General features: G+C 41.8%; 1 protein-coding gene across 1 annotated transcript in view; it reads right to left on the bottom strand.

Moving 5' to 3' along the window:
- LOC143139519 (galactose-specific lectin nattectin-like) overlaps window positions 1–12377 on the bottom strand; it is a 35938-nt gene extending 23561 nt beyond the window's left edge. Inside the window, exons 1-5 of the mRNA XM_076300102.1 lie at window positions 12267–12377; window positions 10003–10075; window positions 9471–9595; window positions 7566–7700; window positions 1823–1934 (exon numbers count right to left, since the gene is read on the bottom strand). Of these exons, the coding sequence (XP_076156217.1) occupies window positions 1823–1934; window positions 7566–7700; window positions 9471–9595; window positions 10003–10066 (436 nt within the window). The 5' untranslated portion in view covers window positions 10067–10075; window positions 12267–12377. The remainder of the gene's footprint in view (window positions 1–1822; window positions 1935–7565; window positions 7701–9470; window positions 9596–10002; window positions 10076–12266) is intronic.
- Between the last annotated feature and the right edge of the window lie 7948 nt (window positions 12378–20325).

The raw sequence follows: 20325 nt of genomic DNA, 5'->3' as shown, positions 1-20325 counted from the left end.
ACTACCACCACCTCCATCAGAGGATGGCCAGGCACATTGTTGTATTCAGATGTAAAATGTCTCGTTTTTGCTCTGCATGAGCCTCACATGCAAGTTAGTGCATTTGGACATAGGCCTCTTAAAATGTAACCATAAGTGGCTCATTTTCCCAAATTATGCCTGGAATGGTGAACAGATTAATTGAAGTGTAGATTAGATATGCCTGCATGCTTTTCCTCAACTGAGCACATGATCTGATCTGAGCATTCTGTTTTTTAGAAAATGGCTCCTGGAATGGTAACATCTGTACTAGAAATGACTGCTGTGTATGCAAAAAAAAATAGGTGTAGCTCCCAAGTACCCTCCTGTTAGCTGTGCAGTTATTTTCCCAATTTACCACACATTAATATTAATAATAATTTAACACGACTTTTTTGTGATGTCTTTAATTTATTTCCATCCATAAACTGGAATAAAACTCATATGTTAATGTTAAAATGAAAGTAAAATATCTATTTTCTCAGAACAGAAAATACCAAGAATTGTAGTTGAAAGAGAACGCTGTAAAGGAGTCGACACTATGGAGAGACACGGACACAGTGAATAGGTTTAAAAGCCCGAACTCTGGGAAACTTTAATCACCGTAAACTTAGCTCGCATGTCAGTTTAAAGGTACACACAAGTCGCGCCAGCAAACATCATCCGAACACGACACAGTAAACAGTACACAACAACTCAATAGATAAAGCACAGGCTGTGACTGCAACAATACAATTCAAGTGGGCCCCTACAACGTAGCATTTTATATATATTCTATAGTGATTTGGTGGATTTTGCATTTTTCTTCAAATTACTGATTTTTCTCACCTAGATCTTTCAGGTACAGTAGATCTAGTCTGGAACACCATAGTTCATAACCGTTTCCCTCAGACAAGAAAAATGTCAGGCCAATCAGTGACGAGAAGGGAAGACGACACTGAAACGTATTGTGATAAACAGAAACAGCAACACCTGCAAACATCAAAAAATGCAGTTGGAAAAATGCAAAAATTTATTTACAGCAAAGGTAGACCCACATACATTGTTTCCTGACTGTTGATGCTGTTTATTGTCAGTTTGTTAAGTTTAGGCAAAGTAGGAACTAACGTTAGGAATCATGATCAATGTGATTGGTAAGACTGGACCAATAATTTCCAAGTTAGTGCCCGTCACGATGCAAGTGTTGCAAACGTTTCCCAATCTTTTTTTTGTAATGCAATGTTTATTGATTTTTCAACATAAAGATTTTTCAACACATGGATCAGCATACAAATACATGTTTGAAGCAATCATACAAAATTAACACACACACACATTATTGAAAGAAAACAAAGAAAAGAGAAAAGAAACACCTAGAAACACCAAGGCTAACGTTTCCCAATCTTGAGTCACCAGACTCTATTTACTTCGTGAATGAGTTTGGGTTTTTCCAGGCTAGAACTCATCCACCCCCTCACCAATCTTACTCATGGATATCTTGAGCACACTGATGAAAACCTGTCTGAACACTGGCCATCATTCCAACCCCGTAGATCTAAAGCAAACAAACAAACAAAAAACGTTTTTTATCAACACGTGCTCTATATTATACGTCAACTATATTTAGAATTATACTTTAAAATCGGATTAATACAATATAGTTTTCCTCAGATGACTCAATGTATTAATGTTAATATTTGAATCAGGCAAAATGAAAAAAAAACCACCACTCCACTCACCCCCTTCTGGTAAAAAATAGCTATTATTCAACCTCATGATGACATATCCAATTTAAAGAAGTGTGTTTAAGTGTTGGGGACTGTACCTTTAAAATTGATTACCAGACAATGTTCACGTTTTCCATAATTATTAGGTTCACCAGGATACCAGTGAGTGTAATCAAACCTAGACCCATCACTCCAGAGCCACAGGCCCTCCTGACAAAAACAGACAAAATATCATCAGAAATCTACTTTTGTGTAGAACGCATATTGAGTGCATATTCTTATATTATGTCATGTTCCAAGTCACTATAGTAATTAATATGTCTCAAAACCACAATTTTAGGAATAAAATGTCCATGGGACGTGCCGCGACGAAATGAGTCCAGTTCGACAAAATAAAAAATGGGTTTATTGGATATTCATAATCCACCGAACTTAAGGTTTAATTCCGTTTAGCTAACCCAGAGATATTGGCCAAAATGTGACAGCTATCCTCATCTATTCCTCAACAAGTTTTGAGAAAATCAGCTTTAAAGTTTGTGAAGTTTAAATGAGCATATGTATATTTCCTCTCAACCAATCACCACAAGACTATGCATCTTGATAATGTTCCCGTTGCCTTTGTAATTAAAATAGCCCCAGTGCTGGAGCTGTCAATCTCTGTTCTCCGCAGCTTCAGAATCTGAAAAGATCTGAACTACACAGCGCAGTTTCTAAATGTTCTATTCACGCATTTCTATTCTATTCTATTGACCATGGCGCTACAGAGGCGGTTCGGGCAGAGACTCCTCACCGACCAGAGCAGGGAGCAGCTAACTAGCCATCACCGCCAAGAAGGAGAGAGCCTAGGTACCTTCGCCGCAGATGTGCAGCTGATTGCCCAACATGGCTACCCACAATTCCATGCTGCTGCCCAAGAGGAGCTGGCCCTCCATGCCTTCCTGCGGGGGCTCGCACCAGAGAGGTTGCGCCAGCATGTTCGCCTCGCCATGGACCCTTTCAAGAGAGTTCCATTATCAGCATCATAGTTGGCCCCACAAGACTTCCGTTTTAACATTCCATATGTTATCTTCATGCAGAGGAAGTAGATTGGGGCCCAAATAGAACGTTCAAGCATTGTTTTTGTTTTTATTGTTGAAAGGGTCTATAGGCTAGTCTGTCAGTGAGGCCCTTCGTGAAGCTGAACGGGCTGAAGTGGTGCTCTTGACACGGTCTACTCCTCAAAAGGGTTCCACACCACAACCACACGTCAGGATGGCAGACATCAAGATGACTGAATATGATGAAGAAGAGGCGGAGGTTGAAGAGGTTTATCAAGTCAAGCCTTCACCACAACGGTCTCAGCGGTGTCCTCCACCCTCCAGGCGTCATCCACCTTGCCAACCAGACCGCCGTTACCGATGCGAGGAGCCTGGCCATGTTGCTTGAAATTGCCCAGCCCCTGCACCAAAGACCAGGGCCACTCACCATGCGGGAAACGACCTCGGAGTGGCTCAGTGAGGGGACCCCCACTCCAGTCGCCAACCCCTCTCCAAGGCCAGTATGCACTGGTATTGCACAGTATTTCCTTGGTGCGGCCTGGGATCCTCCCAAGCACTATCGGCCCCCTCCCAAAGGGGTGGTCCCCAACTAACACCCAGCTGATGACAGTGACAGAAGAGAGAGCAGACATGAGAGGGAAGAAGGGACTGAGAATCCAGGCTGGAAGCCTGGTGCTGGTGCATGAGTTCTGGCTCACCAACATCCGAGACCCGTGCAACATTGGACTGGACTTCCTGAACCGTTGGAAAGCACTTGTTGATGTGTCCGGGGCAACCATTACCCTTGGCACAGAGACCCTGGCACTCCAGTCCAGCCACCAAGCAAAGAGCCAGGCCACTGTGCATCACCACCTGCCAGCACACCCACCATCACCCCTGAACAGCCACAGCCCTCCCCAGCCCCTATGACGGAGCCTGCTGTTCCCTCCACTGAAACGACAGAGGCCATACACGACTTGTGGCAACGCCTTAACCTACAGCAATGCCGCGAGCTGAAACAACTCCTTGAGGACTACATGGACATCTTTGCCTCAAGAGACGAAGACTGCAGGCATACAAGTTTGATCCAGCATGCTATCGGCACCGGCTCCATCAAGCCCATCCGTCTACGCCCTCATCGGCTGAGTGTTGCCAAATGGCAGGCGGCGGAGGACAAGATCCGCGAAATGTTAGCTGCGGGAGTAATCGAGCCCTCCGACAGCCTATCGACAGCCTCCGACAGACTATCGACTCCCTAATGGCACCACAAAGAAGGACTCCTACCAACTCCCGCGCATCGATGATGCCCTTGACGACCTCATGGGGTCCAGCTGGTTCAGCTCCTTAGACTTGCACAGTGGCTTCTGGCAGGTGGAGCTGGCCCCAGATGCAAGACCAAAGACTGCCTTCACCATCGGGCAGGGGCTGTGGCAGTTCCGCGTCGTGGCAGTTCCGCGTCATGCAATTCGGGATTCAGGGCCCTGTCAAATCTACGGGAGGTTTTCACCGCCCTCCGGCAGGCTGGGCTGCAGCTGAACCCTGCAAAGTGTCGCCTGCTGACAAGGGAGACAGAGTTCCTGGGCCACATCGTCAGTGGCCGTGGTGTAGCCACCAACCAAGATAAGGTAGCTGGCGTCTGTGAATGGCCCACCTCAGCTAACATCAGCGACCACAGTGACCAGGGGCGGAACTTTAAGTCCCAAGTCTTCGGTGAGGTCTGTCGACGGCTTGGGGTGAACAAGATGTGGACAATGGGCTGGTGGAGCCATCCTGCCGCCACCTGCCCTTAGTCCTGTGGTCCTACCGCACTGCGGTCCAGGAGTCCAGCCAGTGCATGCCTGCTGCCCTTATGTTTGGGCGAGAGCTCCGGACACCAGGGGCCTCATGTACAAAGACTTGCGTCGATTTCATACTAAAACATTGCGTACGCGCAAACCTGAAAAGTAGCGTACGCACAAAAAAATCCTGATGTATGAAACTGTGCGTACGCAGCATTCCACGCAGCTTTTCTTTGTACATCCCAATTAACGTGAAATTAAGCGTACATGCACGAGCATTACACTCCACCCTCTCTCCTCCCTTAATCACACTCATTTTAATATGCTAACTAGAAGGTCATTCGAGAGCGCAGACCTCTGCGAAGACAAAATGGCCTATCCCGCAATAACAATGAAAATTCATCTGTGGATCCATTCATACTCAAACCTGTTGCAATTTGCAAAGTTTAATAATTGAAATCATCAAATGAATAAAAAAGTTTATTTCCAGCGAATGCGAGGTAGAAGTGCTTATCTGACGAAATGGCAAGAATCTTATGTCTTTATAATCTGTAATTAATTAATAACAAAACAAAAACAGTAGTGGCAGAGCGTGGCAGTGGCTAGGCTGAGACCGTGGCAGAATTATTGGTCAGTCTGCAAGTAGGTGACAGGGTTCGCATAACTGGGTTGAATGCATTTTGACCATGACAACATAACTGCATTTATTAAAAAATCATTAAATAAATCGTGTCCAAGTACCACGCATCGTGCACCCAAATGGAATAAACTCAGTTGATCCAGGCCACCTCGCCACATTACGATTTCTGGATCATATCCCTATATTTGCACACAAGTGTGACAATAATGCGAATGCTTACTCAAGGAAAGTCAAAGTAGCCATGCAGTCAATCAGGGAAATATCTTATATTCGCACTTATTAGTCAGCCTATCTATTCACATGCATGATCCTGTCCCATATGTATTTCTTTTTAAATGAAAACTATCGGAGATATGAAGGGAAAACACTCGGCAAATGTTAAGGCATGGGCAAATGCGTGAAGCCGACCCCATTTATCACAGGTTTTGTGGAAAGCTCTTCAGAATCTGAAATGTTTGATAAGCCAGTCATCAACAATCGCGTAACCAAATATCGGGGCTGTGTAGGCTATGTTTCACATTCCCTTTTAATTCTTATCCTCTAATAAGTCTACAGTTGTCATCATAGATAGGTTGTTGCATAGTAGAATTTGCGCATGTTGCATGTCCAAATTTAGAAACATAGGCCTATTTTCGAAGTCTTATCATTTTTAATAACCCACGTTTCACAATATACTGTGCAAATAAAGGCTCGCGATCAACTAATGTTGTTGCGCTGCATTGCCTCTAAGTGTCGCCAACTGACGATACACATTGGAAATGTGCGTACGCCAGACATGAAGTTTGCGTGGAGGACCGCACATTCTCACGTTCAAGTCAGTCTTCGTACATCCGGATGTGAGCGTGAGAAATTGCGTACGCAGCATTTTTGTGCGTACGCAAGCTTTGTACATGAGGCCCCAGTTGACTTGGTGTTTGGCGCCCCGCCTGAACCCGAGATTGCTGGGGGAAAAGAAATGGACTACTTTCGTAGACTGAGGGATCGTCTTCAGGTGGTCCATGACTACTCCCGCCGGGCCCAGGCCAACGCTGGGGTACGACAGAAGAGGGCTTACGACACGCGATGTCAGGGCCAGGCCTTTGTACCAGGGGACAAGGTATGGATCTATTGTCCTGTCCGCAAGAAGGGGGTTTCACCCAAGCTCCGCAGCCGCTGGCAAGGGCCCGGGGAGGTGTTGGATCGACTGTCTGAAGTGGTGTACCGGGTGCGCATGCCCGGCCAGGGGCGCAAGGTGGTGCTACACTGGGACAGACTCTCATCTAACCGGCCCCTTGCCCCATCTCTAGTTGGAGAGGGGGACAGCAGTATCTGTCCGCAGGCTGATCAGAATGCCTCTCCTCCTGTTGCACCTCCTGTGAGCCCCAGACGGCCTGCTCGACAGCGGAGACAGCCTGGACATTTGAGGGACTTTGTGTTGAGTGATGGGGTCGCCGAGGACAGCTGAGCCCTCAGGTGGGGGCTATGTAGTGACCAGAAGGGGGAGACATCATTCTAGTTGAGCTAGTTAGCACAACGGCTCATGGGACTGTTTATGGTTCATGTCTGATTCTAAATAATTACAGTACACCTTGTGGTCGCGCGGTGTAAGGGACGCAAGGGTTGTAAATTAAGATAATCTGACTCATTTGCATCTTTCCACGAGCGCTCGCCACAATATTGAATCGAACCAATTGGGTGCAATCTCAGCGAGGAATCTGGTCAGCAACAACAACTGTATGTTTAGGTTGCTGTTTCTCCTCCATAAATCTCTTGGCCAAAATAGAAATTTTCTTCAGAATAATTGCAAGTGGATAGCCTATTTATGGTGAATTCTTAAAGAGGCCAAAAGCCAAAGCATGAAGTTTATTTCCAAAGAAAACGGAAACTTTCCTGTTCTCACACAGCATCTGAACGAGTAAGAAAAAAGCCTACACATTTAGCCTTCAAAATCATATTTCTACATCAATACATCAATGAGTGATAGATAAGAGGTTTTAAGGAATGTCCAAAAAACAGTATAAAATGCACACTGGAGGATATCCTTTTACTGATTTTATTTGCGTTAAACAAACGTGTTTCGCATCAGTTCATGCAAATAAAATCAACAAAAGGATATCCTCCAGTGTGGGATGTATACTCTTTTTCGAAGTTTCAATAGTTCTGCTGAACATCATCAGCACCTGGAAAAAGAAGAGCTGTGCACAGATATTTTGAACTTTGAAGGTTAAGGAATGTGTTCATGGTCAAATCGCTATATCGAAATGGATTTCCACGACATAGGGCTCATTTCGTCGTGGCACCCCCCATATTTTGAAAAAAGTAAAATGCCAGCAAATCTTATTTCATAGCTAATACCAATGTAATCTTGAGCTATGTTGAAAGGATAATTGCCATGAAACCATAATAGATTGTAGCTGTTATACAGTACCTGAAGAGCATCGTATCCTCCAATCCAGGTAATACGAGAGTCGTGAGTGTGTCTGCGGACAAGATCCTTGATGAAATTGTACTCCTTTTTGTTGTGTACCGAGGCCAGATTCCCTCCAATCATTACACAGTATTGCTACAAGAACAAATTTTCTTTTCATTTTTGTTTGTCACTGATTCACAGTGCATGTTTTTGAAGAATCATGGAGTACCACAGAACTATGAAATAATCCTCCCTGGTAATATTATTATAGTGGATGGAATCCACTATCTTGAAATCTCCTGGCTTCTTCTTCTTCTTATTATAATCTTTTCTTTTTACCTTTTCAAGAATTAATGCGACTCTAACCGCTTAACGTACAGATATGTTGAAATAACCGTTTTGTAGGTCTGGAGTGGGGCAAGAGAGTTATTATTTCCGATTTTTAAAAAAGTTTATACTGGTGAAAAAAATGGTAAAAAGCTCATTTTTCCCCCATAGACTTCAAAGGCTGTGATGTCATAATGGCCTAAAGCCAGCTGTGCTCGTTAAGCTCCCAGAGTAGTAGAGTCCCGAAGCCATGACGCAGCGTTGCCAAGGCAGCAATTTCACTGGATCTAAACAAATCAATCTACCATTAGAAATCACCATAGCGGTGGCTTTCTTAATCTATTTCAATAGTTTTACAACGTTTCTAAGACGTTAGTATATTTTTTGTACACTGTAGGAATCACATACTACAACATATATTCATACCAACACGATCAAATTCCTGACTACAGAGTTTTATTTTAGCATGGGTTTCCTCCGTAAAAGAGACCTGCATGTAACTTCACAGCATGCGGTTAAAATCCTTAAATTCACGGACGTGTTTTGGCTTTATTTTTTTGGCAAAAAACGTCGCTCTTAACAGCCGCCAGTCTTTGAGAAGACGTGAAATATCCACTGGAATTTTTTTTCTTTCTATTACACCTGCCAGGGAATCCGTGTTATGTGGCTAAGCTGCTGCCTAGCAGGTAAACCACGTTTAAATGGATATATTTATTTTTATTAGCTAGAAATGATGCCACATGTCTACATTCAATGCTATTTATGCCACTTCGAAAGTTTGTTTAGATCCAGTGATTCTGCCGTCATGGAAACGCTACGTCACACTTCGGGACTCAGTTCCCGGGCAAATTAGAACACTGGCACAGGTGTCACCTGTGAATTCAACTGTCTCAGCTTCTAATGCATACAATCTGGTGCTCCCTAAAACTACACATCCTGTTTAAGTGTTTCCCGTGTGTCAAAATAAAAGTCACAGCCATATCTCATGCTTTGAGCATTATATCTCCAGAACGGTTTGACGCATATGCTTCAAATTTGGTACAAGTGTTTGTATGGACTCAAAGATGAAGTGAGTTGATGTTGGAGGTCAAAGGTCAAGTCAATGAACACTCTGAGTGCGATATCTCAAGAATGCCTTGACATACATGCCTGAAATTTGGTATGAGTGTTTGTATGGACTCAAAGATGAAGTGAATTGATGTTGGAGGTCAAAGGTCAAATGTCAAGGTCAAAAACACCTTGATTGTTATATCTCAAGAACGCCTTGACACACAAGGTCTTTTGGTATGAGGGTTTGTATGAACTCAAAGATTAAGTGATTTAATGTTTTTTTTTCAAGGAATTTCCTCACCAACATTAAGCCAGCAGCTTTCCATCCACTATTGTAATTCCTCTGGCATTACATTCTAGTTATGTCATGATTTTTTTCCAGAATTTGACAGCCTATTAATCAGTTGCAATGTTTTGCTGATGCCGTTTTGTTGGTGATATTCAAACTTCTAGTTCTCTCATCAAACAGCAATTCATATGGCAACCACAAATTAATGGCAAACCAAAATGTAAATGTATTTAAAATTTCATAAATAAGGGACACACCTCAGATTCAGCCCAAGTTCTTGCTGTGGGGACAAATCTAAAACATCGGGTACCATAATGAAACCAGCTATAAGGACAAGCATGCACGTACGTCACATTCCTGATACTTCTCACTTCTGTCTCTCCTATAAGGAAAAGAGGTTAATACAAAAATGGTGCAGCAATACCAAGTGATACATGCAATGTACAAACAGCTCAACTTTAGAAATTATTCTCTCTTAAAAAATATCTTCTCATTGATGTTTTAATGATAAGAATGAAAAGTGAAACTGAACACTGAAAGTAAAAAACAAAATAAAATAAAACAAAAAATATTTAATGTGTTTGATGATTTGTGAGTTTCATTTCAAACAATAATTGTGACATCTCAGACATTTTTTTCTACTAAGACAATATACTTCAGCATCTTGTTCTGAGCCCTCTGTACCTTAAATGAAACATTCAAATGACTAAATAATGAAGAGAAATAAGTGAATGCAAAAGGTCACAAATGACTGTAATTTAGATGGTCAGAATAGAGATGAACTCAAACCTGCAATCATCACCATCACCAGTCCACAGAGCACGAGGAGAGTAAAGCTGCCTGTGCTGGTCATTGTGCTGGCCTAAACATGAAGCAAAGCAAGTTTATTTTTTACTTATGAAGCACAATTCATGCACAGTGCTTCAGATACACTGATTAGGTCCCTAAGGTCAAGGGGTTAAAGGTCAAGGTCACATGTGGTCAGAGGTCAAGGACTAGTTTGTTCTAGGGCACTAGAGGTTAAAGAAAGTGGAAGCATACTCAAAACACCATGCACCATTACAACTAACATACAAAAGGTGGGTTGCACCAACAAGGATTAAGTCTCGACCGGACCTGGATTAAATCAAGGTTTATCCATTAATCCAGTTGCACCAAACTTTAAACATAGTTTAAATCATAATAAAGTTTAAAAGTAATCAAGATTACATTTAATCCATCCTTTTAATCTTGGTTTAGAAATTCATATAAACCTGGATTAATTTTAAACCTGTTGCTCAACTGCTTTAAACTCAGATTTAAATTTCAGTTAGGGATTAATTTTAAACCTACTGCTGAGGTGGTTTACATTTCTGAAATGGCTGCATATTAGATAGTTTGAAGAAAATCGAGTCCCACGAAAGTAAATTAGAGACCGTCTCAACCCAATGGAGTTTTATGATGAGGAATTTTTATGTACGCAATTAAATATGGCAGTGACCGGAATGCAGCTACACCTTGTCTTGTCCAAATGTCTTTTTCGTGGTTTTAAACCATAAAGCCTTTTAATAGGTTATTCCCTGTAACTTATGTCTGTAAAATCCCAAATAAATCTCCAAAGTGATTCTTGATCATGTTGAAGAGTGTGTATTTTGTACATGACCTCTTCAGCACAAAGACATTATGCCACCACAATAGAAAACGTTGTAAACACTGAGAAAGGCAAGCATTTTGCATACAAGTCTATGAGAGACAATAATATATCAGCCACTGTGTGATGCAGACTGAAAACATGAATAACAAAATCTTCAAGATGTTGCTAGGGCAATAAGGATGTGGTATGAGTTGACATCATCACATACCACCTGAAAAGGGCTTGAACGCTGCTGTGGTACAATAGGGTGCTTCAGGGAGCTGCACAAATTGGTTTTCTATTTGAAAGTGTCACTCTCTCTCTCCTATCCCTGTGGGCTTTGAAACTTTACAGACTGTTTACATACACAAAAAAGCTTTGTAACACTATAGAAAAAGTGAAAAACCAGTTGATAGCTGATAACAACCTCTGTCAATGCTTGCTGTTCCACCAGCACAATGGCACATATCAGAAGCGTATTGTATCTGTGCCCTGCTTCAAATATGCACCAAGTCTATCTTTTATGGAAGCCTTCTCTGGGGTGCTTCTGAACAGTTCAATCGGATAGCTCTTTCTAAGGAGAATACAGTATCCCCTGTTTTCCTCCTGTAAGAAGACCATTTGCTTCCCGGTTGTGTTTCGCATCACTATATAAATCGTATAACTTGGCAAAAGGCAAGAAGTCAGTTGCCACCTTGGAGTTGTTTCAACATAAATGTAACATTTTAACAATTTAAAAAAAAGTTTGAATTAGGTTAAAATGATTGTTTGCTGAAACATCTTGAGTTATTACGTAACAACAGAAAATCAGTTACAGATTATCCTTAACTGCATGGCTGTGGTATAGCATTGAGTGCTCTCTGTCCACACGGTATCTCTAAAAACACGCTGCTCTATTGCGTCATATTTCTCGTTCAAAATGGACTTGATTTCTGCAGACATTTTTGACTTAAAATATATGGCAGGCCCAGTTATTAATGACATTAAGGTTCTACAGGTTCTACAGGTTCTGCTACACTTAAATTGAATTTAAGCCTTCATTAAGGTATTTAGTAACACCTGTGCTTGCCCAACTATTTTATGTCAAAATGGCTGTGAAAGAGGTCTATAGCAGAACATCACGAGCGACAGAAAGAAAATAGAAACGTGCGTCCAACAAAAGTTCTGGTCAAAGTGTCACGTCACATCGCGCTGCACAGCCTTGTGTCACGTCACATACAGTTAGGACATTCCAGTTTGTAATCAAACTGATTTTGTCGCAAATGGTTGCTCACATTTGAAACATTTGCTTATTATTCACTGAAATATAATCATTAAGTTTTAGAATAGTAGATACATTGTCATTTTTTTTAACAACATGTCACAGTGTTTCCAACAGTCTTATTCAATGAGCCCACCCTATCTGTTTAGAAAGAAATTAGGTGTTTGAAGAGCAACTTACCCTTTTCAATGAGAATTGAAGTTTTTTGTCGTTCTTCTCAAAAATAGCAACTTATTCAATTGTTAGCCTACTATCTCGTAAGGAGGAAAGTAGTCTCTGAAAGAGGTGTGGTTATCAAACTGTGCCAGGGAGACTTAGAATTTCTCTTTATTCAAACTCAGATAATGATGTCTTTTTATCTTCCTCACTGGAAGCAGTTTATTTATTATTTCACACAATACAAATAAGCATTTAACATGACACGGTTAAAAGGCCAACAGTTGCTAAAAAGATACTTATACAGTTCTAAGCTAGAGTTTTGTTAAAAAAATTGATTCCACCAAGAGGAAAGTTATCAACTACTTATGATAAGACATTAGACTGTGTTGTCTCTCTTTATCTCTTCTTTTATATGTTTACACCCTTTCTGAATATGGTGTGTTGCTGTATTATTTTTCATGATAGACAGGGTGTCTTTTTTCTATTCATCAGTTTTTGGCTAGGTTTTTTTCACAGTTTGTGGTTTAGCTAGGTGACTCACAACAGGATGTTCTCTTGAGCATTCTGCACAAAACGTTTTTCTGTGCATATCACCTGTAGTTTTTGTCAAGCGTTAGTTATAGATTGTTTACCCAAGCATTTCTATATATTGTTTTATGCAAGCATGATTATTTCTAATGACATCTATCACACACTGGTCTACTTGATTTGATCTTTGTCTTAATTCATGGGGTACGAGACTTCTTTGCAGTATGGTCAGGTCCACTTTTTTCGGGCTGCCTCAACACATTGCATGCTGTTAGGACACAGTGTTAGAAGAATAAGAAGCCACCAGACAACAATAAAAAATAATTATGTGAGTGTCCTGGCCAAGACAAGCAACACAACTGCAGATAAAGACAAACTATTAAAATGAAGCACAAGGTTTGTTATACGTACCAGAATTAACCTAGATCTAGTTTTATATCCTCTCCTTAAACACATGACACTCAGCCTACCTGGAAAGCTGTATCTACAAGTCATCAAGTCTCTCTCCGTAGGCTATCAATTTCAAAGTCTTTATGGATTTAGACAATCGTGTTCTTATATGCCAATATATCTGCCATATAGGCCAGTGGTTCCTCAGGTAGCCTATGTCTTCAGCAGATGAATGACCTTTCCGCTAAGGCACTCGAGACAAACAGGCACGAAGAACTAAAATTTTGTTTTGAATGTTTGTATATGCCCATCATCTCTAACAGATCATAATCTGTTCCCTGCTGCATTGTTATGCTGCACAAGCTCGAATTCCATGCAAAGTCAAAACCAAAGATTCTAGAGCGGAGCGCTCTGTTCTAGAATCTTTGGTCAAAACCATGCATGTTATGTGTAAACATGTAAACAAGTGAAAGAGGTTACTCCCACGGACACAATTTGAGAAAGGTGGACGCACTGGCTCAGGGTCAAGTGAAAACAAAATCTATTTATTAATTCAACAGATGCTTTTAAAGTAACTTGTAGTAGCCTACAGGCTAGCTCCTTTAAAAGACATGATTGGGGGTTAAAGGGGATTCACCACCGAGAGGAAAACCATTTGAAATCACACTTTTTAAGAGTTTTGGGCCATTCCTGCCATTTCTTTGTTTTTGAACTGTATTTGAACTGTAATTGATCTACCCTGAAATGGGAAATTCTTTCAGTTCCATCTGAGTTCGATCCTTCACTCTGAGTATCATTAGCCAGTTTTTTTGTCATTCCGATTAAACTATTCCAAATTAAAATTTTGCCTTGCTGCCTTGCTACAGCGGCACTCGGGGAGCAGTGAGGGGTTAGGTGCCTTGCTCAAGGGCACTTCAGCCGCTCTTACTGGTTGGGGATCGAACTGACAACCCTTCGGCTCCTAGCCCGAAGCCCAGTAGGCCACGACTGAAATAGCAGTTCCTGCTTTGCTTTTCCTTTAAGAAGCTACAGCAGCCAACCTGATTGACTATTGGGGTCAGAAAGCTTTCCATGCCCTTTGAATTGTGTGTGTGTGTGAATTGACTGAAACATCAAGGAACTTGTACTGTACTACTTTTTCGTGTGTATACACACTGGGCTTATCAACCAGATAGCCGTAATGTTGTCTACTCAGTCTGTGCAGAATCAAGCAGACAATCACAAACATTAGCTAAGACTAATTTATTAAGCAATGGTTCACGGTCCTGGGGTGACAATGAAAGTGCATAGGCTACCTTGATAGCTCAACATGCCAGTCTATTAGCTATAAGCTGCGCCATTTTTCTGACCCCATGCTGCTGCGCACACCCAACCTAGATGTTTAGCCTACAAATATTCTGGATGAATACAAATATGTTTACAAATATTGAAGGTGTCTATACATGGCTGTTCAATCATAATAATAATGGAATACACCACCCCTTTCATTCCGGTTTAAATTCTAATCGGATTGGCAGTTTTATCCCAATCAAGGTCTGTCGATACATTTTTATTCCCGTGATAGCATCAAATAACATTCCGGAAGGCGATGTTGGATTACATGTTGAACTGATGCCGACCTGATGTGTAGGAATTTTAGAATTTGCTGTTAATAAAGAGTATGCTGCCCATGAAACTCACTCATGTGTTTGTGAGTGGGTTTATCTTTGAAATGCCAACACTACTTGGAATACTCCTTCAATTCCGATAAGTCATTAAGTAGGCTATGTTGTTGGAGCAGATTTTAATCATACAGGGAAATACATTTTAGATTTTAATCATATGGGGCATGCTGGTAATTGGTTGAAGTATTCGAATTGGGACATGAAACTGGAGATATGTGGTTCTACATCTATCTCTAATAGCGTATCTGCACCTGTACCTACAGTAACTGCATGCGAACGACTTACTGTTGTGTAGCATTGAATGCTCTCGGTCCACAATGAATCAGTCAAATATGTCAGCCTATTGCATCATATTTCTTGTTCAAAATAGCAGAACAAGTAGTAGTGCTTGGCCTACTATTTCATGTAAAAATGGCAGCTGTGAAAAAGGTCTATAGCAGAATGCGTGTGACAGAAAGAAAATAAATACGGGGCGTCGGACAAAAGTTCTGCTCAAAACATTGCGGTGTACAACACTGTGACGCATCACATCTACAGTAGTTAGGGCATTCCAATTGAAAACAATGTCATCAAACTGAACACTCACTCACATTGCATACAGAGCAAAGAAACAATAGCCTTTGTCAGCCCATGGTGTTATTGGTATGCTGCCACAACAGCTCTGTTGTGATAAAAAGCACATACTAAATAGTGCCACCCATACAGTTTTCAGGCTGTACGTCAATACACAATGCAATGTGAATGTGAACTCTCACACCACACCAAATGTGAACTTCTGTGAGAAGGGGGCATTTTTGCAGGTAGTAAGGACCAGTTCTGCCAAGGAAGGACCCTTGAATTTAAGAAATGCTCATTATACAGACCGTAAGGTTCATGAATTTGACAATTTTTTTTTTTGATTTTTAGAATTTTTAGATTACAGTAGAACAGCAGACTGCACGTTTAAAATGACAGTGATGAAGCCAGCGAGGCTCTGTGGGTGTTTGATCTCACTGACAGAACTCAGTCAGGAGCGCGAGTAACGGTGAATGACCTAAAACAGGTCGAGGGGTCGACTTGAAATGCTGCAATCTCTACAGGATTAAAGGTTGTATCAGCGATTTCAGGCCCAAAAAAGGCCCAAACGATCACATTAATCTAATCTTTACTTACGATCCGCTAGCTGCCTGCCCCATAAGCAGGCCGTCAAAAAAACGTGTCTCTGTAGCCAGCCTAGGCTCCGAGATCTGTATACAAAAAACAATTGCTATCAACAAAGGTTGGCAACCCCTCAAAGGCAAAATAAAGTGTTTCAACCAATAACCGACGAGATGCGCGTTTAGGAGCGTTTTATTTGCACGGGAGGGAGGGGGAGGGAGTAGCGAGCTAGCTCTTTGTTTTGTTTGAACATCAACAGAAGTGACGTATCCCCGCTATCGCTGATACAACCTTTAATGGAGATAGTCCCCAGGCTTTGATGAATGGCAAAGGGAACTCTCCGCCGTTAACTGCTGTAATTGTGACAGATTACACGACACCACTTCCCCCTGGCATATCTTTTGCTTGGCACCCAGGACTAGTATCAATTTGGAGGGAAAACACAGCAGCTGCCAACACACACAGAAAAGACAGGAAACGCAAAGCTGGTTTTCACAAATGAATATTAATTAGGCCGAATCGTAGCTCTAAATCACCACTGTTTATTTCAATGGTATTTGTGTGTTAATCAGTGGCAATTGGTGACATTACCATATTTCTAAACAACGCTCCACCTCGAGCCTGAGAGAGTGAACTGTTTGGAGAGTACATTACTACGGCATCCATGATGTCATATTCCCTGAGTGTGTGTTCCTTTCTCAGGAACTGAAGGTCATTGCTGTTTATGCTCTGCTCTTTGGTGAGGTTGTTAATGCCCATTAAAAAGGGGGACATGGCACTTGCAGGGGGCTCGTCTGTGCTTGCCAAGATAAGCACCAGCCATGGGCTTGGCCAGTCCGCAAAAACATTACACAGAGATAGACAGCCGGTCAGCGACTGACCTTCAGGGGGATCTGTCTACCTCTGGACTTATGTGGACCTGTGCTGGACAAGGTTCAGACCGAAGAACTACAAAGCGTTCAGTGGCCACTTCAAAGCTAAACTTCCTGACAAACATGGCAGAGGGATTAAATGAACTCCTGGGCATGTCAATCGGGCACTGCTCAGACATCCACAACAACAGATAAATCACAAGAATATGATGACTTACTGTTTTGAAGCAACCTTTCCGTTGCATAGCAACAATCGAGGGTCCTTAAGAAGGACAGCAGGAAGTTTGGTAAACAAAATAAGAATGGTGCTCATATATTACATGTTTACTAATGGTAGTCTACTTGAGTCAGATACTGTGCCTATTAGAGGCTCCTTTGGTCTACTTGATTCTGTTAGACGTCTGAAGTGTTACATCTGAATGCAATAGCGTCTGTTTTATAGAGGAATGTTTTTTTTTTTTATCTTAACACAAGTTAAAACAATCATTATTAAGAGCTAACCTGCTAACTTTGGCAAGTGGATTGTGTTACAGTCAGTGTGTGTGTTGTGTATCTGTATTTCTAAAAAGCCTTTCCAACACTTAATCCCTTTCAGCACATTATAAACTTTGCTCGGGTTACATCTAAACAACGTGCCTCTGAGACAAATGCGAAGCCGATGTTAATGCGCACTTTAAATGCCAGGGTTATTTGGGATGGCAATCAGCTGGGCCATCCATCACAGGGACGCATGAAGGAGCCGAAGTCAGTCGGCCATTACCTCACTTCCCACGGTGGGAACATCCGTCAGAGTGTTTGACACAGCGGCTTAAGAACCAAAACAGAGCGTAAACCTAACCAGTGTATGTAAACAGTCGCCGCTGACATCTTAAAGGTACATCTCACCGTCAGCATGCGTGAACCGGAGAGAATTCACAGACGAGTGACCGTACCATCAGCAGTGGTCATGATGACTTCGCTCTGTTATCACAATTACTGCAGCCTTTCAGGCCTTATGAAACTACTAATACACAGCCACACAAAATCATAGCACATACTGTACTTGAGTAATTGCCATGCAGTGCATTCTGTACGACTAAATTACTCGAAGGTCAAATAGACTTCACCCCTGTGTTTATCAGTTTGAAAGATGGGGATGATAATTAATTTTATCATGATGTAAACACAGGATATAAGGAACCGTGTAAGCGTAGTTTACAACAGAAAAATAACATCACTCTCAGCTTGGAATAATAATATGCATTACAACATGTAAGACACAAGTAATGTAACGTCGGATTACCACAGGAAATAGGATAAAATTAAATAGCGGATAGCAAACAAAATCACTTAGAAATGCTCTGTAAGACCACACAGAAAACAGCTCATATAAACTTTTTTCATTGGTGGTAATTAGAGTCTGGGGTGGGACTAACAAACTCCTTAGTTGGTAAACTTTTACTACGTTATCTCTTACAATATAATAAGAGGGCTGTTAATGTGGAGATGTGCTGTGTTAGTGTGCTCTTGAGTGTTCGTTCAGCATGTTGCGAGCTTCTGGGTACCCAGATTACCTCTCGAGTGGTAATGGCAGAGCCATTTACGGGTTGCTCGTTGCAAAACAGTCGGAATCAATTGAAGGTCATAAATTCCTAGACAGTGAAGGAGGGACTTCCGTTGTTTCTTCATTTAATTTAATTTACATGAATGTGGTTAGGAGACACGGACATCCACACATATCATACAGTAGGTAACCCAAGATGAGCTCATGCTGGGCTGTCCATGGGGACGGAGACGTCTTCCTGTTTTACAACATCGTAACTCTGAGGCTGGTCGACCCAAGGCAGTCTCACCACCAGACTCAACCACATGGAATAGTTGAGGGCAGGGTAAATATGGCTTTCACACAGCCGACACCAAGCATGGCCTTCCCTCGGTTTTGGATATGAGACCCTTACACCAGATGCCCTTTTTTCGAGGAAGTATGATTATCAGAAATTACCCAGCAGGACTGTATTTTGTCATTTCTTTATACCCCTGTTTTGCACTTAGTGTGGTAGCGCAGAGTCAATACCCTGTAATCTATCAATAAACCTCTTCCCTTGAAGCAACACAATGGAAGAATTTATCTTTATGCACATTTGTGTCAATATTTAATGGCATTTAGCGCTAAGACTGTATCCAGTTTGTCAAAAACGGACTAAATGGGTCATGATCCTACCCACTCAACAATGTTATAGTGCTATATCAAACATTCTGGGTGTACACTGGTAATGTCAGAGACTTCATTTTTATAAGTCAGCGTATCAAAATGAGTTTGAAGCCGTTATTTTCGGGTGAAATGACTGCATTGTGTTGCTTTGAGTGCACATTGTATTTCAACCTTTCAAGCTCATGCTGTGCTGCACATACATATGAAGCTTATTTTATGGAAAACTGTTTCTATAAACAACAAATTATATTATATATATTTTTTATCTCAATTAGAAATCATCTCCAAATTACAATTTATCAATTGTAATCCTTAATTCATTACCTAATCATTTTTATTTTCAAATAATTTTTGTGATTGTACCGTACACCTGTTGATGTGGGGACTTATGACGTGCCTTCCTGCTACAACATGGAAACTCTGTCTTCTCCCCTTTCCCTACCTATTCGTCGGCACAGCACTTGGCTGTTCGAGTCCACAAACAGGTCCTTGTGAATGAGCCGGGGCGAGAGGATCATCTGGTCCTATTTAAGAGTGCTTACCTTAAGACAGTGAAGAGACCTGGGAGGAGCGGTAAGGACGAGACCCAGAAGGTCGGCGCAAGACTAAACACTGAGAGAAAATATACAACCTCATCTGAAAGCCCGGGGCTCTGCTCGGCCGGGCTACAGCAATGTCAGGATTACTTTTAGACATCTGCCCGCAAAGTTCATACAGTTCTCAGGGCAGGGAAGAATCTGGGTCAGATCAAAAAAAATACCCGAGTAAGCTTTAGACTGACTCACACTTTTACTGTACATGCAGATGTCTTTATCAGACTGTCAGCTGTGTGTTTATTTTGTACTATTTCAATTGAATGTAGGAAAAGCTGAAGGCGTGGAAGTGGAAAACATGAAAACCGTATAACAATCACACGTAGTTATGTGTAGGTCGAAGAACCGAAAAAACACATAACTAATATGAAACACATACAACAACCCCTGCCTTTTAATTAAACCGCCACAGAGAAACGTCAATTTCCACATGCTTTCCCATAACCATCCTTCCCAGCTCTAACGTAGCATGGTCCTCTAGCTCCTTCATTAACCTTGATGCTGTGAAGCAGATGCGGATCCTCTGTAAACACAGTGGGGTTAGTTTCCATGGTGCACCAGCCTGGCAATCAGAGCGCGGCAGCTTCCGACCCACCGCCTCCCTCGGAGTTAACGACCCAGCTGCCCGTTTGATCCAGGTACCGAACGCCGCGCCTGTGCAGATAAAACACTCCGTCAGCACGGAGAGGCACCTCTGATCTGCAA

Source organism: Alosa pseudoharengus, unplaced genomic scaffold (assembly GCF_046254945.1).
Source record: "Alosa pseudoharengus isolate Yale_2024_CS ecotype anadromous, Long Island Sound unplaced genomic scaffold, YU_APseudo_1.1 YU_APseudo_1.1_scf_22, whole genome shotgun sequence".
Taxonomy (NCBI): Eukaryota; Metazoa; Chordata; class Actinopteri; order Clupeiformes; family Clupeidae; genus Alosa; species Alosa pseudoharengus.
This window is presented reverse-complemented; position numbering and strand designations above follow the sequence as displayed.